Consider the following 26170-nt stretch of genomic DNA (forward strand, 5'->3'; position numbering starts at 1 on the left):
CTACTGGACTGTTTGTAAGGAGAGAATTTCACTGTGTGTTTGCACTTCGCACATGTGACAATAAAGTACCATTGAAATGAAACAAGAACAAGGTCTGCTCTTACCTTCTATGGGATTGACAGCTACTGGAAGATTGCTCCAGTCCTGACTCGAGCAACAAGGGTGTGGAATAAATCTTGCTGAAATTCCATTCTCCTGTATTTTGATAGGAGACATTTGTTAACATCTTTTTAATGGACATAACATCTCAATTTACGTTTGGGTAGGTTTAGGCATAGGTTTATTATTGTCACGTATACCAAGCTTTGTTTTGCATACTATCCAATAAGATCCGATAATACGATACACAAGTACAATGAAGTCAAACTTCATCATGTTGTAGAGAGCTGCGCTTTCCACCTGAAAATTGGAAAATAATTGAAGCAAATGAAAATTAAGTTTGGATTGCGCAAACATAGAGCCAACATGGTGATGTATCCTTTAGCCCTGTTAAGTCTTAACAACCACTTCCTCAATGGTGAAATAAGTAGAGGAACTGCAATGGTTGTAATTCCACAATTAGGCGTTTTCGCTACCTCTGTTAGCTACACAATGTCTTCAGGCCATGACGTTCTATCGTAGAAATGCTTATTTCCGCACCAAAAAAATCAATTAATTTAATTGCACTTTAATGTACATGACAATAAATGAAACTGAATCGCTCAGGATCTATACATCCTAACGAGCATCACAGCCAACACATACTCTACACCTAGACACTAAAAGCTGGTATAACTCAGTAGGGCAGGCAGCATCTCTGGAGAGAAGGAATAAGTGATGTTTCAGGTCGGGACCCTTCTTCAGACTGGTTATGGATAAGGGAAACAAGAGATATAAATGGTGATGTGGAGAAATAAAGAACGATGAATGAAAGATATGCAACACCTGTCGCTATACATCCTCCCTCGACTCTGTCCAGAGACCCCGACAGTCCTTTCAGGTTAGGCAGAGGTTCACTTGCACCTCCTCCAACCTCATCTATTGTATCCATTGTTCAAGATGTGGACTCTTATACATCGGCGAGACCAAATGCAGACTGGGTGTTCTTCTTCTTCTTCTTGCTTATGGCGTGCACAGCCTAAAGTTGTCAGACAACTTGTTCTATTTGATCTTATTTGATTGTGCACGCCGGGTTGATTGCATTTGTCAAAACAGGGCGGACCACGTAAAGGTTGCAATCTCCCACCCCAGTTCATTTCGTGGAACACCTTCATTCAGCCCACCTAAACCTACCTGATCTCCCGGTAGCTGGGCACTTTAATTCTCCTTCCCATTCCTACACAGACCTTTCTGTCCTGGGTCTCCTCCATTGTCAGAGTGAGGCTAAACACAAATTGGAGGAACAGCATGTCATATTTCGCTTCGGCATCTTACAGCCCAGTGGTATGAATATTGATTTCTCTCACTTCAGGTAGATCCGGCATTCCCTCTCTCTCTATTCATCCCCCACCCAAATCACACTAGCTTCTCATTTTCACCCTACAAACAGCTAATAATGGCCTGTTTCCTTTATCATCGTTACTTTTTTCATATCTTTCATTCATTGTTCTTTATCTCTCCACATCACCGTCTATACCTCATTTCCCTTATCCCCAACCAGTCTGAAGAAAGGTCTCAACGCGAAACATCACCCATTCCTTCTCTCCAGAGATGCTGCCTGTCCCGCTGAGTTATTCCAGCTTTGTGTGTCTATCTTCGGTTTAAACCAGCATCTGCAGTTCCTTCTTACACAAACTCGGCACAGTTAGATACTGTAAGAAAGTGCACAATAATCAGCAACAAAATAAATGACTAGAACAGCTTCTTTCAGTTAATTCACAGATAAGCACTGGTCAACTCATTGAGAGAATTCACTTATTTTCTGAGAATGTCAAAATGGGATCCTTTAAATTCACTGGACAGATCTCACAAACCGGTACAGACCTCAGATTAGAATCCGAGCCAAAAATCTTCAACAACGCAGCAATCTCTCAATGCTGCACTGGTATATTTGCTGGGATTAGAAGTATGGAGGCTTGAATGGAGGCTTGAATCCTTTCTGAATCAAAGGCACTTTCATTCAGGCTCCAAATTTAAAGATTGGAAAATGATTAGAGATCATTACCTGCTGAGTGAAAGCGATGGGGAAACAAATTTGCTACAAAACCATCAGATGGAGAGTTGACACCAAATCTCAATTTGCATCTTCCACCTAACAAGGTGGGGATCTGTGTGACTACAAAACCAGCTTTACTATTCCTTTACCAATTATTTTCAGACATATTGATCACAATTTACAAGTAGCCATGCAAAAATGATCTCCAGAAATGGATTTCCTATAATATTGACCCAACAATATCCTTTGTCAGTTCTTCCTCTCATCAGAACTTTCTAATAGATTATTCATTTGCAAGTACTGGTGATTCCTCTCCCTCCGCCCAGTCCCAGTGAAGGATTTTCACAGCTGGTACAATAAACAGTTGGTTTTACGGTTAGCAAGTGAACTCCTCTACTCTGGTACCATTTAAAAATAGAATACGAACTAAAGTAACCGGTAAATGGAGTGGAACCGGAGACACGTTGATGGTTAACAACAGCTGTCAAAGCAGCCAGTTGGTTTTACAGATTAACACAATGCCGGTGGCACCTCCAGCACTTTCATTCAGGCTCCAAATTTAAAGATTGGATAAACTGAGGTTGTTTTCTTTAGAACAGAGGTACCGGTAACTAATGGGGCTTTCATTGCAGTATATAAGACTATGGGAGTCCTAATTAGTATAAAGGAAGGATCTATTTCCTTAGCTTAAAAATCAGAATCAAGGAGCAGAGAAAGAAAATAATTAGTGAAAGTGCTGAAAGGGGATTTAAGGAACAATAAATCATCCAAGGGGCAGCAGAGGGGTCTGAGCCAACCTCTCCCCCCCACCTTTACCCCTATCTTCCCTGTGTCCAACCAGTGAGTACCCATTTCTCCCACATTCCCTACCCCCTTTCCACCTATATCCCAACTGTTAGTTTCACGTTTCACTCTTCCTTTCTCCTTATCTTACATCCTGTTGCCTCCTTTTTCCTTCTAGCTTTTGTACAACGATCTGCCAATTAAACAACCCCCCCCCCCCCCCCCCCCCCCTCACTGAATCCACATATCCCCTGCCAGGCTTTATCTGCCACCTTCCCTTCCTTTTACAGCTTCTTCCCCTTTATACAATCAGTCTGAAAAAAGGATCCTGACCCAAAACGTCACCTATCCATGTCTTCTAACCCTAACCCGCTGAATAACTCCTGCACTTTGTGTTTTTTTTTCTGGAACTCGCGGCTTGAAAGATGATAGGGAAGAACATTTTTTTAATTCTTGGCGTTGAAAACCTTGAAGATGATAGACCTAGTGCTGAGGATTGGGTATATTCTCAGTACCTCTTAGAGAAACAAGGAACTGCAGATAGTCAGAAGATGGGTCCTGACCTGAAATGTCATCTATCCATGTTCTCCAAAGATGCTGCTGACCCACTGAGTTATTCTAGCACATTGTGTCCTTTTCTGGGTACCTTTTGACTGGCAAAGCACGATGGCTCAAGTGGCCTCCAGTGGTGTCATAAGCTTCCTATAATTTCTAAACAGTACATCACATGGGAAGTAAAGTCAAACACTTAGAATATTTAATGATGGGCAGGGCCATGAACTAATACTGCAGCACAATGCATAACATGCAATCAGAAAACTCTGATGGCAAAGCATAACATGCCATCAGAGTTTAGAAAATAAAATAGATTGAAATTGGTAGAATTGATGACTTGAAACTGCTGGAACAGCAACTGGAATTCCCAAATGATGGTGTTCACTTTTTGATTATCAACCGTGGATTTCATGCTGTTGGGAAAGCCTGCTCAAATGTTGACAGCAGTTTAAATGGAAAATATCGAGCACCATTCAATATTTCTTTTAACAACAAGACTGCCAAAAAATGATGAAGATCATGGCATGATAATGCTATACCATGTGATCAAACCACAAAACAAAACAGAGGAAGCTAATAATGTAGACACAGGGAGCCACAGATGCTGGAATCTTGCTTATTACACAAAGCACAGGGAGATAAGGAACTGCAGGTGCAGGAATGTAACAAGAAACTGCAGATGCTGGAATCTTGCATAGTACACAAAGTACTGGGAGACAAGGAACTGCAGATGCTGGAATGTCACAAGGAAATACAGATACTGGAATGTGAGGAAGGGACCAGGAGCAAATCGTCACCTATCCCTGACCTGGACAGATGCTGCCTGGCCTGCTGAGTTAATCCAGATCTTTGGTGTTCTAAGCTCATAATATAGCTGTGGTTTTATTCCACCTCAGGAAAGATGCTCACTTACACATCTATCCCTCCTCTGTCGCTGCTAAAGTCCTTTATCATCTCAATAAATTAATTCTTTTCAGACACAAAGTGCTCGAGTAACTTGGAGGGTCAGGCAACATCTCTGGAGAAAATGGATAGGTGACATTTAGGGTCGGGACCCTTCTTAAGACAGTTTCTTAACCATTCCCTTAACCAGCTTTCTAATCTTCAAACACTAGCTTCTCAGAATTCATTTGATTTAACACAAAAACAATCATTCACTTGTACCTTAATTTAGATTGAATGAAGAGATGGTATGAGATAATATTGGAAGATATGGAACATGACTTTAGCTTTTGTAGATTAAACTGTTTGAAGGCATTTCACAAACTTTAAGTGGATGGTGATCAAGGATCAACTCTATATGCCAGATCCTTCCACTATTGTGTCTATTCTCATTGTTTTATCACCTTCCATAACATATTTTATATATAGCAGATCCCTGCAACTAGAATGGAAAACATCATACATTCTCATCGTACATTTACTTGGTTCAGGGAATACATATGTGTAGCTGATGTACATTAGTTGTGTTTTACATCACAAATCCTTAAAATATTCCCTGGAGGATCTAGATCAATGATAGACACAAAAAGCTGGAGTAACATAGCGGGACAGGCAGCATCTCTGGAGAGAAGGAATGGATGACGTTTCGGGTTGAGACCCTTCTTCAGATGTCGGTTTGTAAGCAGACACTGGCAACCATCCAGGACTCAGTTGTCAATCTGATCGTGAAAATATTATTTTCATGTAGACCAGTTTTGCAGGGTAACAAATAAAATGTTATGCTTACTATCTATGTCTAGAATGTAAAATATTGCAGCAAAGGCATCCCCAAACCATAAAAATAAAGATTTACTTCAAGTTTGGTCATGGTGGGTCTTGGGCCACCACGGAAATAGGGATCCATGGTTTCCATCTTTTTGTCCTTATTGTCAACAGAACTTGGAAACAGCACGCTGGAGGAAGGCACAGGGGCAGGAAGGTTGAGAAGCTGGATGTCACAGCGGACAATGGCTTTCTTCACTCCGGGTACTTCCTGCACACGTTGGTACCAACGGCAGAGCAACGGCAAAGCTTGCAGTATGTGTTCTTGACAGTCCTCAAGAGAAACCTGATCAGGAGAAATTCAGAAGAAAAAAAACGTGACATTGTCTTTGTTTTAGTTTTAGATGAACAACATGGAAACAAGCACACCAAATTCGCCCCCACCAACGATCACCCGTACATTAGTTCTACGTGTATCCCAGTTTCGCATCCTATACGCTCGCGGCAATGTACAGAACCCAATAAACCTACAAACCTATATAGGGAGGAACTGCAGATGCTGGTTTAAACCAAAGACAGACACAAAACGCTGGAGTACTAACTCAGCTGATCAGACAGCATCTCTGGGGAAAAGGAATAGATGACGAGACCCGAAGATAGCCTGAAGAAGGGTTCTGACCCGAAACGTCACCATTCCTTTTCTCCAGAGATGCTACCTGACCTGCAGAATTACTCCAGCTTTTTGTGTAGGTCTGACCTACAAACCTGCGCGTCTTTGGAATGTGGGAGGAAACTGGAGCACCCAGAAAAACCCCACAATGTCACAGGGAAAGCGTACAAACACCGCACAGACAGCACCCAGTAGTCAGGATCAAACTCGGGTCTCTGGCGCTATAAGGCAGCAGCTCTACTGCTGCGCCACTGTGTAGTGATGTATATTTTTTCTTAGTTAAAATCATAAGAGCAATTGATAGGGTGAGTGCACATAATCTTTTTTACCCAGGGTGGGGAATACAAAAACGAGAAGACGTGCAGTATGTTTAAGGTGAGAGAGGCAAGATTTATACAAACATGAGGAGCAACCTTTTCACTCTGAGGGTAGTGGGTATATGGAACGAGCTGCCAGAGGGGGTAGTTGAGGAAGCATTTATCACAGCATTTAAAGGACTATTGAACAGTTATGTGTAGTAAGGAACTGCAGATGCTGGTTTAAACCGAAGATAGACACAAAAAGCTGGAGTAACTCAGCGGGAAAGACAGCATCTCTGGAGAGAAGGAATGGGAGACGTTTTGGGATAAAAAAGGTTTAGAGGGATACGGGCCAAAAACGGGTAAATAATACTAGATTAGATGGGGCAACTTGGTTGACCAGGACAAGTTGGGCCGAAGGGCCTATTTCCGTGCTGCATGATTCTATGACTCAACTCAGGCAAGAATAATGATAGTGACACACAGGAGCCCCTCTCCTCGACAGTTGTGTTTTGAACAATCCTACTACCATGGAGGTCGGAGAGGTTTACCGTGAAGGTCGGAGGGAAGCTCAGCCAGAAGCAGCGAGAGCGAGTATTGGCTGGAAGTAGGTGAGTCATAGGGAATGAAGATTTAAAAAGAACGCCAATGGCCCAGGTTCGAGTAATTTACAAATTAGCCTTAAAATAGTTGATTAGATAATGGATAAAAAAGTGCAGCTGTAGCCTTGGTGAGTGAAGTGTGAGTCTTTGGCTTGAGAGTCTTCGGTGAGGCGGCTGAGGCAAGACTACACTTGATTAGAATTATTTTATTTTTTTGTCCACTGAAGAAATGACAGGCAAGTTGGTATAGTGTATTTCCTGCAAGATGTGGGAAGTCAGGGACACTGTTGGTGCTTCAGGAAACTACACCTGCAGAAAAGATGCAGCTCCTGAATGAACGTGTTGGGGAACTGGAGCAGCAGTTGGATGGCCTCAGGGCCATCCAGGAAAACAAGAGTTTCCTGGACAAGACCTACAGTGAGACCTACAGTGAGACACCAAGGATACAGGAAGAGTGAAGGTAGGTGACTGTGAGAAAGAGGAGTAAACGTGGAGTGGAGGAGACCCCGGTGGCTGTACCTACTGAAAACAGGTACACCCTCCTGGGAGCGGATGACACAACAAGATTGAGTGGTAGCAAGGCTGTGATTCCAACCCTGGTGCTGAGGCTCAATGGGGAAGAGCGACATCAGGCAGAGCTGTAGTGGTGGGAGACTCCATCGTCAGAGGTGCGGATAGGAAATTCTGCGGCAGCCTAGCGGGAAGGTTTGCTAATGCTTCTCAGGAGGGTTTAGAACTAGATTGGCAGGGGGTGGGATCTCGTGCAGTACAGAGGCACGTGAGAGGCGAGAAGTTGGTATGGAATGTGGTGTGGGAAAGGTTAGTGGACAGAATAGGCAAGTGAAAGGCGGAGAGCGAGGAAGGAGGGTTGGTTTAAACTGCACTTACTTTAATGCAAGGGGCCTGATGGGTAAGGCAGATGAGCTTAGGGCATGGATAGGTACGAGAGACTGGGAAGTTGTAGCCATGACTGAAACCTGGTTAAGGGAGGGGCAGAACTGGCAGATCAATGTTCCGGGATATAGGAGCTTCAGAAGAGACAGGGATGAGGGAAAAAGAGGATGGGAGGGGGGTGCATTGTTGGTTAAGGAGGCTGTCACGGCTGTGTTCAGAGGTGACATTGGGGACGGTTCGTCTAGTGAGGTCTAATGGGTGGAGCTAAGGAACAAGAAAGGGATGGGGGGCATACTACAGGCCCCCCGAATAGTCAATGGGATTAGAAGAACAAATGTGCCGGGAGATTACAGACACCTGCAGGTCAAATAAGGTTGTTGTAGTAGGGGATATTAACTTTCCCAAATAGACTGGGAAAAATCATAGCATGAAGGGATCAGATGGGATGCAATTCCTCAAAAGTGTTCAGGAGTTTTCTTAAGCAGTATGTGGTGGCCCCCACACGTGAGAGGGCAAATCTGGATCTAGTATTGGGAAATTGGGAAGGGCAAGTTAATGAAGTGTGTGTGGAGGAGCCTTTTGGGACCAGTGACCACAGTTCGATTAGGTTTAAGATAGTTATGGATTGGGACGGAGAGGGTCCACATGTTAAAATGCTCAACTGGGGTAAGGCCAACTTTGAGGGTATGAGAGGTCTCACTCAAGATGACTGGAGCAGGTTTTTATAAGGGAAAGGAACATCGGCCAAGTGGGATGTTTTTAAAAGCGTACTGAAGAAAGCTCAGGTTGTGTTGGTCCCCGTTAGAGTGAAGGGCAAAGCAGGCAAATGTAAGTAAGCTGGGCTGACGAGGGAAATTGAGACTTTAGTCAAAAACAAGAAGGATGCATGGGACAGATATTGACAGTTGAGATCAAGTGTATCCCTGGAGGAGTTTCAAGAACTAAGGAGTAAACTAAAAAAGGAAATCAGAAGGGCAAAAAGGGGCCAGGAGATAGCTCTGGCAGGTAGCATTAAGGACAATTCCAAAATCTATACTATTACTAAAACTCTCATCTTGACCACTTCCGGTCTGCATTGTATTTAAATTTGCGCAAAAACGCTACCCTGTATCGCTAGGATTACTCGCCACCTTACTCACCGTTCTCCTCTGCTCCAAGCCACCAAGTTTTGCTCCGATCGGTGGAAGATTACAAAAATTATGAAGGTTTAAAAAATCGTGAGATCAGCAGATTGGTCTTCTCGCCTGTCAGTCACCATGAAGGTAACGGCCCTTCTGGCACCCGGGGAGAATAAAGCCCCAGAGGCCGGGCTGAGTCCGCAAGTCGTGCGGAGAAGAACAGCCAGCGAAGCGACTAGCGCCCGCTGTGAGTCCCCATCGCACCCCCAACCCCTTCCCCTATGGTTCCCCTCGTTGGCTCCTGCCCCCCTCCCCCGTAATACCGCACTCTCCCCAAGGCTTTTCTCCGAGCTCTCTCTCCCCCACTGCCCACACACCCCTCATCTTCGCACAACCCAACCCTCCTCACACACCCCTCCCTTCCACACACCCCTCACAACCCTCCCCCTGCCCACACACACACACATCCCGAGTTCTCTCCCCCCCCCCCCCCCCCCCCCCCCGCGTCTTTACTGCAGTTGCGGAAGGCTCTGGATGAGCCGGCTCGGCCCGACCCAGCCCAGCCCGCGCCGAGTCGGAGAATGCGCCAATGTCGCCAAACGGAAAGGGGATATTCCTGGCGGAGGAGAACGACCGCTGTGAGTTCCCATCACACACCCAACCCCTTCCCCTCTGGTCCCCCTCACTGGCTCCTGCCCCCTCCCCCGTGATATCGCATCTCCCCCATGGCTCTTCCCCTGTCTTTTCTCCGAGCTCTCTCCCCCCCTGCCCCCACACCCCACCCCCCCTACATATCCTCCCTCCCACACACCCCTCCCATCCACACACTCCTCACAACCCTCACCCTGCCCACACACACCCCTCTCCCACACACCCCCTGCCCAGCCACCCCTCTCCCCCAAACTCCCCCTGCCCAAACTTACCACCCCCCACACACCCCTCACCCCCCACAACCCCTCTTCCCACACATACCCCCCTCCCTCAACCCCCCGCCCACACACCCCCAAAATGCACCACCCCACAATGCCACACACCCCTCCCCCCCACACACCCATCCCCCCCACAACCCCCTCTCTCCCCACAACCCCCTCTCCCCTCAACTGATCCCACTTAGTCTAGAATTTTATAAATACATAAGGGGGAAAAGGGTAACTAGAGAGTGGGACCTCTCAGGAATCAAAGTGGTCACCTCCATGTGGAGCCACAGGAGATGTGCAAGGTCCTAAATGAGTATTTCTCCTCTGTATTTACCGAGGAGAAAGACAGCAGGACGGAGGAAATTGGAGCAGTCAAATAGGCTTTTGGCACATTGGCCTTCATCATCAGAGTATTGAGTATAGAAGTTGTATAAGACGTTGGTGAGATCGCATTTAGAATTTTGTGTTCAGTTCTGGGCACCATGTTATAGAAAAGATATTGTCAAGCTTGAAAGGGTTCAGAAAAGATTTATGAGGATATTGCCAGGACTAGAGGGTGTGAGCTATAGGGAGAGGTTGAGTAGGCTGGGTCTCTATTCCATGGTGTGCGAGAGGACCTTATAGAGGTACACAAAATCATGTACATTTTGTGTACAAATCATGAGAGGAATAGATCGGGTAGATGCACAAAGTCTTTTGTCCAGAGTAGGGCAATCGAGGACCAGAGGTGATAAGTTTTCGGTGAAGGGGAAAAGATTTAATAGGAATCCGAAGGGTAACTTTTTCACACAAAGGGTGGTGGGTGTATGGAACAAGCTGCCAGAGAGGTGGTTGAGGCTGGGTCTATCCCATTGTTTAAGAAACAGTTAGACAGGTACATGGATAGGACAGGTTTGGAGGGATATGGACCAAGTGCAAGGAACTAGTGTAGCTGGGACATTGTTGGCCGGTGTGGGCGAGTTGGGACAAAGGGCCTGTTTCCACACTGTATCACTCTATGACTCTAATCTTGGAAATATTCAGTTGCTATTTCTAACACCTCTGGATTTACACAGTGAGGTATGCATTTGTTAAAGTGCGTGAAACACGAAACTGAGGAAAAATGCCCCGTATTAATTGACTCTGAAAACTCCAGCACTGAGCCGGATTTTAGCTCGCTTCCTCGTTGATCAAAAGTGAAATGCTTGTTAAACATAAAGTAGGTAACAAAATCTGCCAACAGACACAACATGTGGGCCGAGCAGGGAACATACAATACATTCATCAATGAAACAGTTATTGTCCAGCAGCTCATGGTGTCATGAAAAGTGCTCAACTGAAAATAACAAACAGATACCCTTTCCATATGCTAGTCTTTGCAATTATGGGATATCTGGGTACAAAAAATATGTTTTTTTTGGGGGGTTTTTAATTTGCATTTTATTAGAAGTAAGTACAATAATATGGTACCGTAGGTACCTAGTATATATATTGGCATGTTACATTTCATGTACAGCCATGTATTTTAACAAAAAAAAGAAGACAGAAAGAGAATAGAAAAAAAATAGAGGTGTGTGATATCGGAAAGTGAGAAAGAGAAAAAGAGAGAAGAAAGAGAATAGAGAGAAAAGAAGGAGAGGTAGAAAGCACAAGAATAAAGGAAAGATAGCTATTTATTATTCTTGACCACCATTCACCCAATCGTGAAACAGATCGTTTGTGTTGTACCATATTCTTGTAAGAAGTCGACAAATGGAGACCAAATCCTTAGGAATTGGTCTGCTTTGTCTGTTAGGAGGAGTCTCATTTCTTCAAGATGTAAGGTTTCCGACATGTTTGAAATACACATTTTAAGCATTGCTATCGATGTATTTTTCCAAAATGTAAGTATAAGTTTTTTTGCCGTTAATAAACCATAATTAAGGAAAGATTTTTGAAACATATTCAATTTATTCTTGTCTTCCATTAATCCGAATATTATCAATTCAGTGTTAGGCTCAAGTTTTATCATAAGTAATTTTGTGAAAATTTCAAAGATTTCGCTCCAAAATTTATGTAGTTTTATACAAGAGACAAAAGAGTGTGTTATAGTGGTATTATGAGATACACATTTGTCACAAATAGGGGAAGAATTTGGGTAGAATTTGTGCAATCTAGTTTTCGAATAATATAATCTGTGTAGAATTTTAAATTGAATTAAGTTATGTCTTGCATTAATCGAACATTTATGTATATATATCAAGAGTTTTTCCCAAGTTTCTTTCGGGATTCTTATCAGTAGTTCTCGTTCCCATTCTTCTCTAAGTGCCTCTGTCGATGGTAATTCTATATTTAAGATGCTATTATATAAGTATGATATTAATTTCCTTGAGTCAGCCTTATTTTTAATTGCTTCTTCCAATGAGTCTAACATTTGGTTAAAGTTAAAGTTTGGTATCCTTGTATATATTTTTTCAGGAAGTCACGAATCTGAAGGTATTTAAAATATTGGTTATTTTTCAGCTTGTATTTTAATTGTAATTGTTGAAATGGTAACAAGTTTCCCATTTCATACATATCGCCAATCCTTTTAATTCCAAAATTTTCCCAATGGCTATATGTTTTATCAGTGAAGGATGGTTTAAATGCTGGATTATTAACAATTGGAGTTAAAAGTGATAGGTTTTGTAATTTTAAAGTTGATTTTATTTGTTTCCAAATTCGTATTGTAAATATGTTTAAGCTACAATGTTTACGCTGCTCCTAGATTCACAGAATCAATTGAAATCCAGATTCAATCATTGTCTAAGCCTCTGTTAGAATTGCACCTGGTATGAAGGCACGGGGTAAAAGTGTGAGATTCTTACATTGTTTAAAGTAGTTTTTAAAAGGGTACACATTACAAAGGATAGTGCCTTCCACACCTCCAGATGTTTCTGAGTGGAGGGGGAGGGTTAGTGCTGCTCAGCTCCAAATCATAAAATGGATGAAACCTCAACATTCAAACCTCAAATTCTGAAACCCAAGTACATAATCGAGGCTGACTGCGATACACTAAAGAGAGTTCAGTCTGTGCAAAAAGTGGATACAATTTAGGTTAGTTAATTGTCACGTGTACCGAGATACAATGAAAAGCTTTTTATCGTTTGCAATAAAAGTTTCATTTGTTAAGAAATATTAATTTGGGTGCAAATTGCTTTGAAATATCGTGACGTTATGAAAAATGCAGTCATAGTCATGGAGTTAATGCAGTCATAGTCATGGGAAACAGGCCCTTTGGTCTAACTTGCCCACGCTGACCAACATGCCGTCTACACTAGTCTCACCTACCCCATATCCTTCCAAACCTTTCCTATTCATGTAACTGTCCAAAGATCTTCTAAACATTGTGACCATATCTGCCTCAACTCCCTCCTCTGGCAGCTTGTTCACTGGAAACACTTTTTCTCACTGAGAGTTGTGAGTCTGTGGAATTCTCTGCCTCAGAGAATTCAGGTGGAGGCCGGTTCTCTGGATAGTTTCAAGAGAGAACTAGATAGGGCTCTTAAAGATAGCGGAGCCAGGGACTATGGGGAGAAGGCAGGAACGGGGCACTGATTGGGGATGATCAGCCATGATCACATTGAATGGCGCTGCTGGCTCGAAGGGCCGAATGGCCTACTCCTGCACCTATTGTCTATTGTTCCACATACCCATCACTCTTTGTGCAAAAAAGATGCCCTTCAGGTTCCTATTAAATATCCCCCCCCCCTCCCCCTCCCCAGCCCTTAACTTAAACCTATGTCCTCTGGTTCTTGATTCTCCTACTCTGGATAAAAGACTGCATTTACCCTATCTATTCCTCGCATGATCTTATACACAATGTATAGTCTAAATACAAGATCTTCCTCGCCTTCATAAAATAAGTGATAGCAATAAAGTATAGCCATTGAATTAAGCAACACTGAAAGTCAGTTTACGCTGAGCAGAGTTCCACAAATAACAGTAAGCAAATATATAATCGCCTTGAAAGGTCTAGGTTGTGAAATGGATGCTCACTGGGATATCAGCAAAGCATGCACATATACATCTTGTATGATGCTCTGTATAATCGCTGGCAATGTGTTTTTTCTCATTGTATCTAACCTGCAGCAACAAAAAAGTGAATAGTGGCTTCACAAAGGACACCTATTTATTAACACTTTTGGAAAATACAATTGGATATAAAGTACAAAATAACTTTACTTTTGCATTATTAACAGAATAGCCACCGTGTGAATTTGTGTAATAAATGCTAAATGCATGGTGTCTTCTCAGGATAGCTCGCCATCAATCTTTCTTAATGGAACAAATTTAAGACACACCAGAAGGATAAAATGCCATCAGAGATTAAAACCCTCAGAGAGTAATATATTCAGTTTATACTGGACAGTAAAATAAGCAAGTATGAGAAGTATCCAACAGAGATATGTCCAATCCATAGCAGGTGCAGTACAATAGGCTCCTAATACCACACAGTAAATACAGCAAATTTCACTGGTAGGGCCATCAATTATTCTACACATTCTTTCTCATTTTCCAGTACTTCTTTGGAATGACAGCTGCAGTATTTTCCCAACTCCTCTTCCAATGACAAGAAACCACATAGCCACAAACATACCTATTTTTCCCATGTACGGGTATCTTTCAAAGAAGTGCTAAGTTTTTAATTTCATTTCAAAATCCTTCCATTTAAAGCAAGGGTTCCCAACCTGGGGTAAATTTACCCCCAGGGGGTCAATTTCACTTACCCAGGGGGTCAATTTGTTGATTCTGGATTTATACATATTTTTCCTCATTGACTGACTGTGTTTGGTTCTGGTATTCCGGTACCTGTTCATCGTTAGTTGTTCATAAATTAGTGAAATAACATTGTTATAGAAACATAGAAAATAGGTGCAGGAGGAGGCCATTCGGCCCTTCGAGCCAGCACCGCCATTCATTGTGATCATGGCTGATCGTCCCCTATCAATAACCCGTGCCTGCCTTCTCCCCATATCCCTTAACTCCACTAGCCCCTAGAGCTCTATCTAACTCTCTCTTAAATCCATCCAGTGACTTGGCCTCCACTGCCCTCTGTGGCAGGGAATTCCATAAATTCACAACTCTCTGGGTGAAAACGTTATTTCTCACCTCAGTCTTAAATGACCTCCCCTTTATTCTAAGACTGTGGCCCCTGGTTCTGGACTCGCCCAACATTGGGAACATTTTTCCTGCATCTAGCTTGTCCAGTCCTTTTATAATTTTATATGTTTCTATAAGATATCCCCTCATCCTTCTAAACTCCAGTGAATACAAGCCTGGTCTTTTCAATCTTTCCTTATATGACAGTCCCGCCATCCCAGGGATCAATCTCGTGAAACTACGCTGCACTGCCTCAATCACAAGGATGTCTCTCAGATGTGGTCTCACCAGAGCCCTATACAACTGCAGAGGAACCTCTTTACTCCTATACTGAAATCCTCTTGTAATGAAGGCCAACATTCCATTAGCTTTCTTCACTGCCTGCTGTACCTGTAAGCCAACTTTCAGTGACCGGTGTATCGCTGCACCTCCCCGTTACCTAACCTAACCCCATTGAGATAATAATCTACCCCCTTGTTTTTGCCGCCAAAGTGGATAACCTCACATTTATCTATATTATACTGCATCTGCCACGCATCTGCCCACTCACTCAACCTGTCCAGGTCACCCTGCAACCTCCTAACATCCGCTTCACAGTTCACACTGCCACCCAGCTTTGTGTCATCCGCAAATTTGCTAGTGTTGCTCCTAATTCCCTCTTCCAAATCATTAATATATATGGTAAACAGTTGCGGCCCCAACACCGAGCCTTGCGGCACTCCACTCGCCACTGCCTGCCATTCTGAAAAGGACCCGTTCACTCCTACTCTTTGCTTCCGGTCTGCCAACCAATTTTCTATCCATGTCAACACACTACCCCCAATACCATGTGCTGTAATTTTAGTCACCAGTCTCCCGTGCGGGCCCTTATCAAAGGCTTTCTGATTGTTATGTGCTATTAAAGTTGCCAGGGGTAAACGGGACGAAAAAGGTTGGGAACCCCTGATCTAAAAGGTTCACCTTTCCTTTTACATAATCTTACTGAACTGTTATCTGTAAAAAAAAAACAATTTTCGGGGTGTTTAAAAGTCTTGTTGAATATTCTAGTTAGTCTGGAACCCATTAAAGCTATAAAATGACAAAAAGATGGAAAAATAACAATCCTAACACTGTGCTCAAATGAGCTGACTTTGCACAATAATATGGAGGATCAATATTTTGATGGGTTCCCAACAAATTACATGCTTCATATCATTACACAGATCAGTGTTAAGTCAAATGCCAAATAAGCCCACAGCAATGGGTAACCAAACTGCCTTTGTAAAAAATAAAACAGGGATTCAAGACACCCCACTGTAGAGGCGACTTTTGCAGTCAATTCATATTAATAGCTGCAAAGGAAGGTTGCTCTAAGCTTGATTATAAACATATTTTTGATGAGACTCCCTTAAAAGTTCCTAGTTGGAATGTGAACTATGTAGGAACTCTCATTGCCATCTTACATCCTCCCCACTATCCTAACAGATGTTACTCTAGCCTTTTCATTGGATTCCATGCGAGCTCACAATGCATTTTCTCAGCAAAAAAGAGACATAGACTTGATATTCAATATTATCCAAGATCCATGACAAGTAAATCAGGGACCCCTCATCAACAAGGCATTGCTCCCTGCAGCAGTAATCCAACTTGTCCCAATCCCTCGCTCCCTCCCTCTCAGTAACATGGATGAGGAGATGATGCCTATGAGCTTTAAAGTAAGTGGGGCAATGTTTAAAGGAAATGTGCAGGGCAATTTTGTTTTACGCAGAGGGTGGGCGCCCAGATTTAGCTGCCAGGAATGGAGGTGGAGGCAGATACTGAAGTGGCATTTAAGAGGCTATTGGATAGGCATACGGTAATGCAGGGAATGAAGGGATATGGATCACATGCACGTAGAGATTAGTTTAACTTGGCATCACGTTAAGCATAAACATTGTGGGTTGAAAGACCTGTTCCTGTGCAGTACTGTTCTATGTTCTTCATGCATTTTTGTTAATGATACATAACTGGAGTGGCAGTGTGAGCTCTGAAGAGGATACAGAGTGTTTTTAGGGAGGATGTAAAGCAGATTATGAATGGCTGAAGATATGACAAATGAAAAATTACATGGAATAATGTGAAGTCATCCACAATGGTAGAACAATTTGAAGTAGAAATTTATTTCAGCTCATGAGAGATTCAAAGATGTTGGTGTAGTGGAAGTTGTGTGTCCTCACATGTGAATTGGCAAAGGCTAATATGCAGAACAGCAAGCAAGTGGGGAGGTTAAAGGCTTTATTGTTGGAAGAGACAAGAACTACAGAAGACACGAAGATAGACTCAAAGTGCTGGAGTAAATCAGCGGGTCAGGCAGCATCTTCAGAGCCTGAGGAAGGGTCTCGACCTGAAACGTCACATATTCCTTTGCTCCAGGGATGCTGCCTGACCCGCTGAGTTACTCCAGCATTAAGTGTCTATCTTCAATGTAAACCAGCATCTACAGTTCCTTCCTACACATTCTTAACAGCCTTGTGAAGTTAAGTTCAGATTCCTGATCAAAGTGGGCAGAATTCCTAAATAACAGAGTGGGAACAGAATAGAAATGTTCCCTAGAAATAGAGGGAAACAGAAATGCAGGCAAATTGGACGAGCTCAGAAGAGTATCATTTCCGGCAAGGACGGGTTGGGCTGAAGGGCTGGTTTCAATGCTGCGTGACTCTGATTCTAAGAAGCTTATGCAATCAAAAATTAGATGAGAAGAAATGTCTTCACCCTCAGGATAGTGGCTTTGAATTCTGGCCTCAGAGGGCTGTGAAGATTCAGTTGCTGAGTATATTCAGGACAGGACAGGACAGGTGATCAAACATGAATTTTGTATGTTTCTTTGTAATTTTGTATATTAGAAACACACATTCTTCTAGACTCAAGATTATATGTCAAAACCCTATTCCTATTTCTATATCATATGACTTCTCCGTTGTCCTGCACAATCTTTCCTTTCAGGCATGTAGCCAGCTCCCTTTTGAATGCTACAATTTAATTTGCTTCCATTACTATCCTGGCCATGTATTCCACACCCTAATCACTCACAGCGTCAAATTATTTTCCCTCACATCATTTCTTATTCTTTTGCCAATCACTTTCATTCCAAGCTTCCTAATCCATGACCCATTTGTCAAGCAGTATATTTCTATCTACTCTAGGTATACTTATCATGACATTATACAACACTGCCAGATCTCCTCAAAACCTCCTCTGTTCAAATCTAGCCACATAAAGTCCCCCATCCTGAAATAATTTTGGTAAATTTCTCCTTTACCCTCTACAAAGCCTCTGTATTTTTTTCCCAAAACTGGACATAAGACATCTGACAAATGATGCAGCCAAATAACTGCCCTAGTTGGTTTTAGCATTGTAAACTGCAAAGGCTTTAGTCAGAAAGCAAATACTTTGCACTCTGTTGTGAAAATATACAAAGTCCTCGAATGGGTTCAGTAGGTTTCCCTCGACTCTAAACTTGAACCCCACATCTAAAACTAAACAGGAAGTTTAACTACTTTGGAGCAATATCAGAAACATGGATCATTGTTCTCACATTTCTTTAAAGCAATCAATCTTCTCAAAAAGGTCACACGATGAGAGGAAGTAATCTTTTCCAGAAGGTCATGATACGCCAAGAAAAGCTTTGCAGAAATTATTTTTCTTCCGACAAATGAAAAACAAGGCAAAAATTCTTTATTAATTCCAGCATCTCTGAACTTGTAAATACTTTAAGTTAGGGTTGGTTAGAAGACAGTTGAGAAGGTGTGAAAAGGTATCTCATAATCAGTGTTCCAGCAGTCTGACATCATTGTTTATCTCAACATTCACACAGCACTTGTAAATTGCTGTCTCTATCCTTCAACCCTTGGAGTTTCTCTGGAGTGTGCAAGAAGAGTGTAGAGAAAACATAGTTCTATTCATTTGCCTTTAATATCAGTTTTGAGAAAGATTGGAGAGGATGTACACTACCAAAAAAAAACAATATTTGAAGTACTTTTAGTCTTCAGTCACCAGGACTATGTGTGAAATATGTCCCTCTGTCATTTTATCTGACAGCTCCACCACAGGTGCTACAAAAGACCCTTAAGTTACAACAAACTACCTTGCTGTTCTTTGTATATTTACTGGGTTTGGAGGTAAATATATTTAATGGGTGCATCTTAATTACAGTGAATGATCAGAAGAAAACTTGGGGGGGAAATGTCTAAAGGTCCTGTCCCGCTTGGCCGTCATTTGCGCGCCATTTACGCGACCTGGTAGCGTGTGGGTAGCGCGGGACGGGCGCATGGAGTGGCTTGGAGTGTGGTGTTGCGCGCGGTATTGCGCAGCCCGCCAGGATTTTGTCCTGTACGAAATCTTCGCGCGCCACCGGCCTGTCGCGTAAATGGCGGCCAAGTGGTACAGGGTGACGTTTCGGGTCGAATGGGTGACGTTTCGGGTCAAGACCCTTCTTCAGACTGAAACATCATCCATTCCTTCTCTCCAGAGATGCTGCTGGTCCCGCTGAGGAACTCCTGCATTTTGTGTCTATCTTCAATTTAAACCAGCATCTGCAGTTCCTTCCCACAGATTAATTTGGTCTGCAGCTTGCTACTTTTAATTCGCCTCTTTTTTTGAATAGGGGCATTACATCTGCAGTTTTTCCAATTGCTAGCACCACTCAAGAAACTGGAACATTTTAGAAAATCACCATAAATATCATAAACTGGGTATTCAAATGATGTCACGCACTGCAGACGGCTGTGCGGACGCATGAGGACGTGCGCGACAGTCACTACCGGCCCGTCGCGTAAATGACAGCCAAGTGGGACAGGCCTTTAAGGGGGCTATTTCTTTTGACCTATTGTCATTGTTACAGCAAGTTAGGAAGATGCTTAAATGGAGATCTCAATACACCTAAAGTCAGATATTCTCAGTTTCAACACAGATCTGCCCATAAGCTGAACAATATCAGAGGAATGGAGAAAGGCGTATTATTGTTCCAAATAAGCCAATGCCTTATTTCTGACCCCATGCCAGGAGAAGATAGGATTGGGTTCCACTACGAAATTCTATTCCCAACTTTTCCTCTCGATTAAGAATTTACAGAAACTTTCTAGGTTTACTTTGCTTCAACTGTGGCTCAATTGCAAGCATTTTTGTCTCTGATTCTGATGGTACTGGATTCAAGTAGAGACAAACAGTGAAAGTGTAACCATTCTTATCACAACCTAAAACCAAGGGCCATCTGCCCCTACAGATGGACATAAAATATATCACTTCTTCTTCATTAGATGGACAGGCTATCGATCAATATTTGCCTGTCTACCCATTTGCTGTTCCATACTTCCTACTTTACACCAGTGGCAATTTTATAAAAATAAGAAATTGGTTTTAGAATGCCCCAAAGTGCAAAGTGCAAGGCATCACAAATTTCTCTCAGCGTAGGTGCATGAACCTAGATTTGCCACCTATCTTAAAATGAAAGTTAAGTCGTTCAGAACCTGCTCTGTTCAAATCTAGCCACATAAAGAACCTTTAAAGAACATAAAGAACCTTTAGTTTCATAACAAAATGTAAGTGCGTTCGCTGGTATTCTATATGATCTCATGGGAAAGAGCGTAAATAGAACAGCAAAGGCAATGTACAACAGTAGGAGCAACCTTTGCTGCAATATAGTGATTATCAAGCATAGAATCAGTGAATATACAGTGAGGTAAAGATGGATCCAGATACAGAGCAGCGATGACTGAATGGCAAGTTTAAGGGGGGCTAAATGGACATCTCCTGGCTCGACAGAAATACGTCTGAACTTTTGGAACAAGGAAACAATAGCAAAACCATTAAATGAAAATGTAAAAAATCTGTAAGTGCCATAAATCTGTAATAAAACACAGAAAATGCTGAGAACGTTCAATAGGTCAAGCAGTATCTGTTAAAAGGGAAACAGAATTAGCATTTCAGGTTCAAAACCCTTCATCAGCATTGATCTTACAAAAGTCTCAGATTAAGTCTCGTGTCTTGAGAGCAGCCAGTATTACGGTCGCAGTAAGGCATTTGATAAGATTCTGCATGGTAGGCTGCTCTGGAAGGTTAGATCCCATGGGATTCAAGGAGAGATAGTTGAATGGATAGAAAATTGGCTTCATGGAAGGAGGCAGAAGGTAATGATGGAAGGTTGCTTTTTGAACTGGAGGTCTGTGACTAGTGGTGTGCCTCAGGGTTCGTTGCTGGGCTTATTGCTGTTTATCATCTATATCAATGATTTGGATGAGAACGCACACGGCATGGTTAGCAAGTTTGCAGATGACACAAATGTGGGTGGTATTGTAGATAGTGAAAATGCTTGTCAATATTTGCAGCAGGATCTTGATTGGTTAGGCAGGTAGGCTAAGGAATGGTTGGTGGAATTTAACAGAGAAATGTGAGGTGTTACATTTTGGGAGTACTAATGTAAACAGAACCTACACAATCAACGAATGGCATTGAGGGAGTATTGTAGAGCAGAGGGTCTAGGAGTAGAGGTACATAGTTCATTGAAAGTGGTATCACAGGTAGATAAGGTGGTCAAAAAGGCTTTTGGCACATTGGGCTTCATCAGTCAGAGCAATGAGTATAGAAGTTGGGAGGTCATGTTGCAGTTGTATAAGACATTGGTGAGGCCACATTTTGAGTATTGTGTTCAGTTTTGGGCACCGGGTTATAGGACAGGCGTTGTCAAGCTCGAAAGGGTGCAGAGAAGATTTACGAGGATGGTGCCAGAATTCGAGGGCCTAAGCTGTCGAGAGAGCAGGCTAGGACTCTATTCCTTAGAGCACAGATGGATGGGGGGTGATCTTATAGAGGTGTAAAAAATCCCGAGATGAATGGATTGGGTTGACGCACAGAGTCTCTTGCCAAGAGTAGGGGAATCAAGAACCAGAGGACATAGGTTTAAGGTGAGGGGGGAAAGATTTAATAGGAACCTGAGGAGTAACATGGTGGGTGTATGGAACGAACTGCCAGAGTAGGTAGTCGAGGCAGATACTATCGTAAAGTTTAAGAAACATTTAGACAGGTACTTGGATAGGACAGGTTTAGAGGGATACGGACCAAATGCAGGCAGGTGGGACTAGGGTAGATGGGACATGTTGGCCAGCGTGGGCAAGTTGGGCGGAAGGGCCTGTTTCCACACCGTAAGACTCTATAAATCTATGACTTTATCCAAAATGTTGATTTTTTTTCTATTTCCACATCTGTTTCCTGACCTGTTGAGTGATTCAATCAATTTCTGGTTTAATTCCATAAATCCAAAACACTGCTGAACTTCAAACTTTTCACTGAGGTGTCTAGAAGCGCTTTTCATAAAATGAGCTGCTCTACAATGTGACAGGATTATTGTTCAATGCAAGTCATTTTTTTTAAATGTTAAACAAGTTATTAGTTTGCTCAATAATCTAAATCTACAAAAGTAATTTTAGATATTGTCAAATCAAATCAAATTTTAATCAATTAAAATTTTAGATAAATATTGTCAAATCAAATCAAATAAGACCTCCTCTGAACCATTCACAAACTAAAAAGAAAAATCATGTTCAGGGCTTAATTAAGCAGATAACAAAAAAAATAATGAAAAACTCACAAAAAAGTAGTGTAGACATGGAAATAGGACTATATCTGTGAGAGTGAAGAAAAGACCCTCTGCAAACAAATGTTCCAGTGGTGGAAGATCAGAGGTTTTCACTTTTCTGATACTGGGCTGCTCCCTGCTGCTCACAACTGGTATCTGCTCCACTGCTAATTTTGAAAGTGCTGTCCTCAGCTCCAGGCTTAACCCTTCAGTGTCCTTGTTTTCCTCACTTAAATCTTTAGTTACGTCAGCTCCTTCAGCAGAACAGCCAGCTCCTCCTTCAGAACCCTCTTGGGTAGGCTCTTCATTTTTGCTATCCTTCTTTTCCTCATTTAAATCTTTAGTTACGTCAGATACTTCATCAGAACAGCCAGCTCCTCCATTAGATGCCTTTTTGGTATTGTTATTTTTGTTCCTCGTCCGTTGTCGCAGCTTCTGCCTACGAATCTTGTCATCATTGTGAATGTGGACAGGTTCTCCAAGTTTGTTCTCCAGGTGCAGCATCTCAGGTGGAATGCCTTGATGTTCTATGCTTTTCCTAATGAAGTTCCCCACAGCTAGCGGGATGCTAATCTCACAAAGCTTGGTCCACTGGCTCACCTGCCAAATAAAAACACAAATATATTGTTCCAATCAAATGCTTGTATTAGTTGTCAACTCAGAGAAGATTACAGCATACCATCACAGTGAAGAGCACGGAGATGCTTTTAACATGCTTTTTGTTATGACAAAAACAATTGAAATGCCGAGTGCATGCTTTAAATTAATTATAGTATGTTCTGAAGAAGGGTCTCGACCTAAAACATCACCCATCCTTTTTCTCTAGAGATGCTGCCTGACTTTTCAACATAATTGTATAAGGGGTAAGAGCGTTGTAAAAACAAGCCTGAAGGCTTTGTGTCTCAATGCAAGGAGTATTCGTAATAAGGTGGATGAGTTGAACGTGCAGATAGCCATTAATGATTATGATATAGTTGGGATCACGGAGACATGGCTCCAGGGTGACCAAGGCTGGGAGCTGAACATCTAGGGATATTCAATATTCAGGAGGGATAGAGAGAAAGGAAAAGGAGGTGGGGTAGCGTTGCTGGTTAGAGAGGAGATTAACGCAATGGAAAGGAAGGACATTAGTTTGGAGGATGTGGAATCGGTATGGGTAGAGCTGCGAAACACTAAGGGGCAGAAAACGCTGGTGGGTGTTGTGTACAGGCCACCTAACAGTCGTAGTGAAGTTGGAGATGGTATCAAACAGGAAATTAGAAATGCGTGCAACAAAGGCAAAACAGTTAAAATGGGTGACTTCAATCTACATATAGATTGGGTGAATCAAATTGTCTGGGGTGCTGAGGAAGAGGATTTCTTGGAATGTATGCGGGATAGTTATCTAAATCAACATGTAGAGGAACCAACGAGAGAGCAGGCTATTTTAGACTGGGTATTGAGTAATGAGGAAGGGTTAGTTAGCAGTCTTGTTGTACGTGCCCCCTTGGGCAAGAGTGACCATAATATGGTTGAGTTCTTCATTAGGATGGAGAGTGACATTGTTAATTCAGAAACAATGGTTCTGAACTTAAAGAAAGGTAACTTTGAGGGTATGAGACGTGAATTGGCCAAGATTGACTGGCAATTAATTCTAAAAGGGTTGACGGTGGATATGCAATGGAAGACATTTAAAGACTGCATGGATGAACTACAAAAATTGTTCATCCCAGTTTGGCAAAAGAATAATACATTTTTATTTATGGGCGCCTTTCAAGACTCTCAAGGACAGAATAAATCAGGGAAGGTAGTGCATCCGTGGATAACAAGGGAAATCAGGGATAGTATCGAAGCGAAGGATGATGCGTACAAATTAGCCAGAAAAAGCAGCATACCAGAGGACTGGGAGAAATTCAGAGACCAGCAGAGGAGGACAAAGGGCTTAATTAGGAAAGGAAAAATAGATTATGAAAGAAAACTGGCAGGGAACATAAAAACTGACTGCAAAAGTTTTTATAGATATGTGAAAAGAAAGAGATTAGTTAAAACAAATGTAGGTCCCTTGCAGTCAGAAACAGGTGAGTTGATCATGGGGAACAAGGATATGGCGGACCAATTGAATAACTACTTTGGTTCCGTCTTCACTAAGGAAGACATAAATAATCTGCCGGAAATAGCAGGGGACCGCGGTTCAAAGGAGTTGGAGGAATTGAGTGAAATCCAGGTTAGTCGGGAAGTGGTGTTGGGTAAATTGAATGGATTAAAGGCCGACAAATCCCCAGGGCCAGATAGGCTGCATCCCAGAGTACTTAAGTAAGTAGCTCCAGAAATAGTGGATGCATTAGTAATAATCTTTCAAAACTCTTTAGATTCTGGAGTAGTTCCTGAGGATTGGCGGGCAGCAAACGTAACCCCACTTTTTAAGAAGGGAGGGAGAGAGAAAATGGGGAATTACAGACCAGTTAGTCTAACATCAGTAGTGGGGAAACTGCTAGAGTCAGTTATTAAAGATGGGATAGCAGCACATTTGGAAAGTGGTGAAATCATTGGACAAAGTCAACATGGATTTACGAAAGGTAAATCATGTATGACGAATCTTATAGAATTTTTCGAGGATGTAACTAGTAGCGTGGATAGGGGAGAACCAGTGGATGTGGTGTATCTGGACTTCCAGAAGGCTTTCGACAAGGTCCCACATAAGAGATTAGTTTACAAACTTAAAACACACGGCATTGGGGGTTCAGTATTGATGTGGATAGAGAACTGGCTGGCAAACAGGAAGCAAAGAGTAGGAGTAAACGGGTCCTTTTCACAATGGCGGGCAGTGACTAGTGGGGTACCGCAAGGCTCAGTGCTGGGACCCCAGCTATTTACACTATATATTAATGATCTGGATGAGGGAATTGAAGGCAATATCTCCAAGTTTGCGGATGACACTAAGCTGGGGGGCAGTGTTAGCTGTGAGGAGGATGCTAGGAGGCTGCAAGGTGACTTGGATAGGCTGGGTGAGTGGGCAAATGTTTGGCAGATGCAGTATAATGTGGATAAATGTGAGGTTATCCATTTTGGTGGCAAAAACAGGAAAGCAGACTTTTATCTAAATGGTGGCCGATTAGGAAAAGGGGAGATGTAGCGAGACCTGGGTGTCATGGTACACCAGTCATTGAAAGCAGGCATGCAGGTGCAGCAGGCAGTGAAGAAAGCGAATGGTATGTTAGCATTCATAGCAAAAGGATTTGAGTATAGGAGCAGGGAGGTTCTACTGCAGTTGTACAGGGTCTTGGTGAGACCACACCTGGAGTATTGCTTACAGTTTTCGTCTCCAAATCTGAGGAAGGACATTATTACCATAGAGGGAGTGCAGAGAAGGTTCACCAGACTGATTCCTGGGATGTCAGAACTGTCTTATGAAGAAAGACTGGATAGACTTGGTTTATACACTCTAGAATTTAGGAGATTGAGAGGGGATCTTATAGAAACTTACAAAATTCTTAAGGGGTTGGACAGGCTAGATGCAGGAAGATTGTTCCCGATGTTGGGGAAGTCCAGGACAAGGGGTCACAGCTTAAGGATAAGGGGGAAATCTTTTAGGACCGAGATGAGAAAAACTTTTTTCACACAGAGAGTGGTGAGTCTCTGGAACTCTCTGCCACAGAGGGTAGTTGAGGCCAGTTCATTAGCTATATTTAAGAGGGAGTTAGATGTGGCCCTTGTGGCTAAAGGGGATCAGAGGGTATGGAGAGAAGGCAGGTACGGGATACTGAGTTGGATGATCAGCCATGATCATATTGAATGGCGGTGCAGGCTCGAAGGGCCGAATGGCCTAC

At 42.6% G+C, this 26170-nt stretch overlaps 1 protein-coding gene across 1 annotated transcript in view; it reads right to left on the bottom strand.

Annotated features, from left to right (window-relative positions):
• gstcd (glutathione S-transferase C-terminal domain containing) overlaps positions 1-26170 on the bottom strand; it is a 188916-nt gene that overhangs the window by 142891 nt on the left and 19855 nt on the right. The window contains exons 3-5 of the mRNA XM_033022145.1: positions 22377-22964; positions 5268-5522; positions 105-195 (exon numbers count right to left, since the gene is read on the bottom strand). Coding sequence (XP_032878036.1) covers positions 105-195; positions 5268-5522; positions 22377-22964 — 934 coding nt within the window. The remainder of the gene's footprint in view (positions 1-104; positions 196-5267; positions 5523-22376; positions 22965-26170) is intronic.

This window comes from Amblyraja radiata, chromosome 1, assembly GCF_010909765.2.
Source record: "Amblyraja radiata isolate CabotCenter1 chromosome 1, sAmbRad1.1.pri, whole genome shotgun sequence".
Lineage (NCBI taxonomy): Eukaryota > Metazoa > Chordata > Chondrichthyes > Rajiformes > Rajidae > Amblyraja > Amblyraja radiata.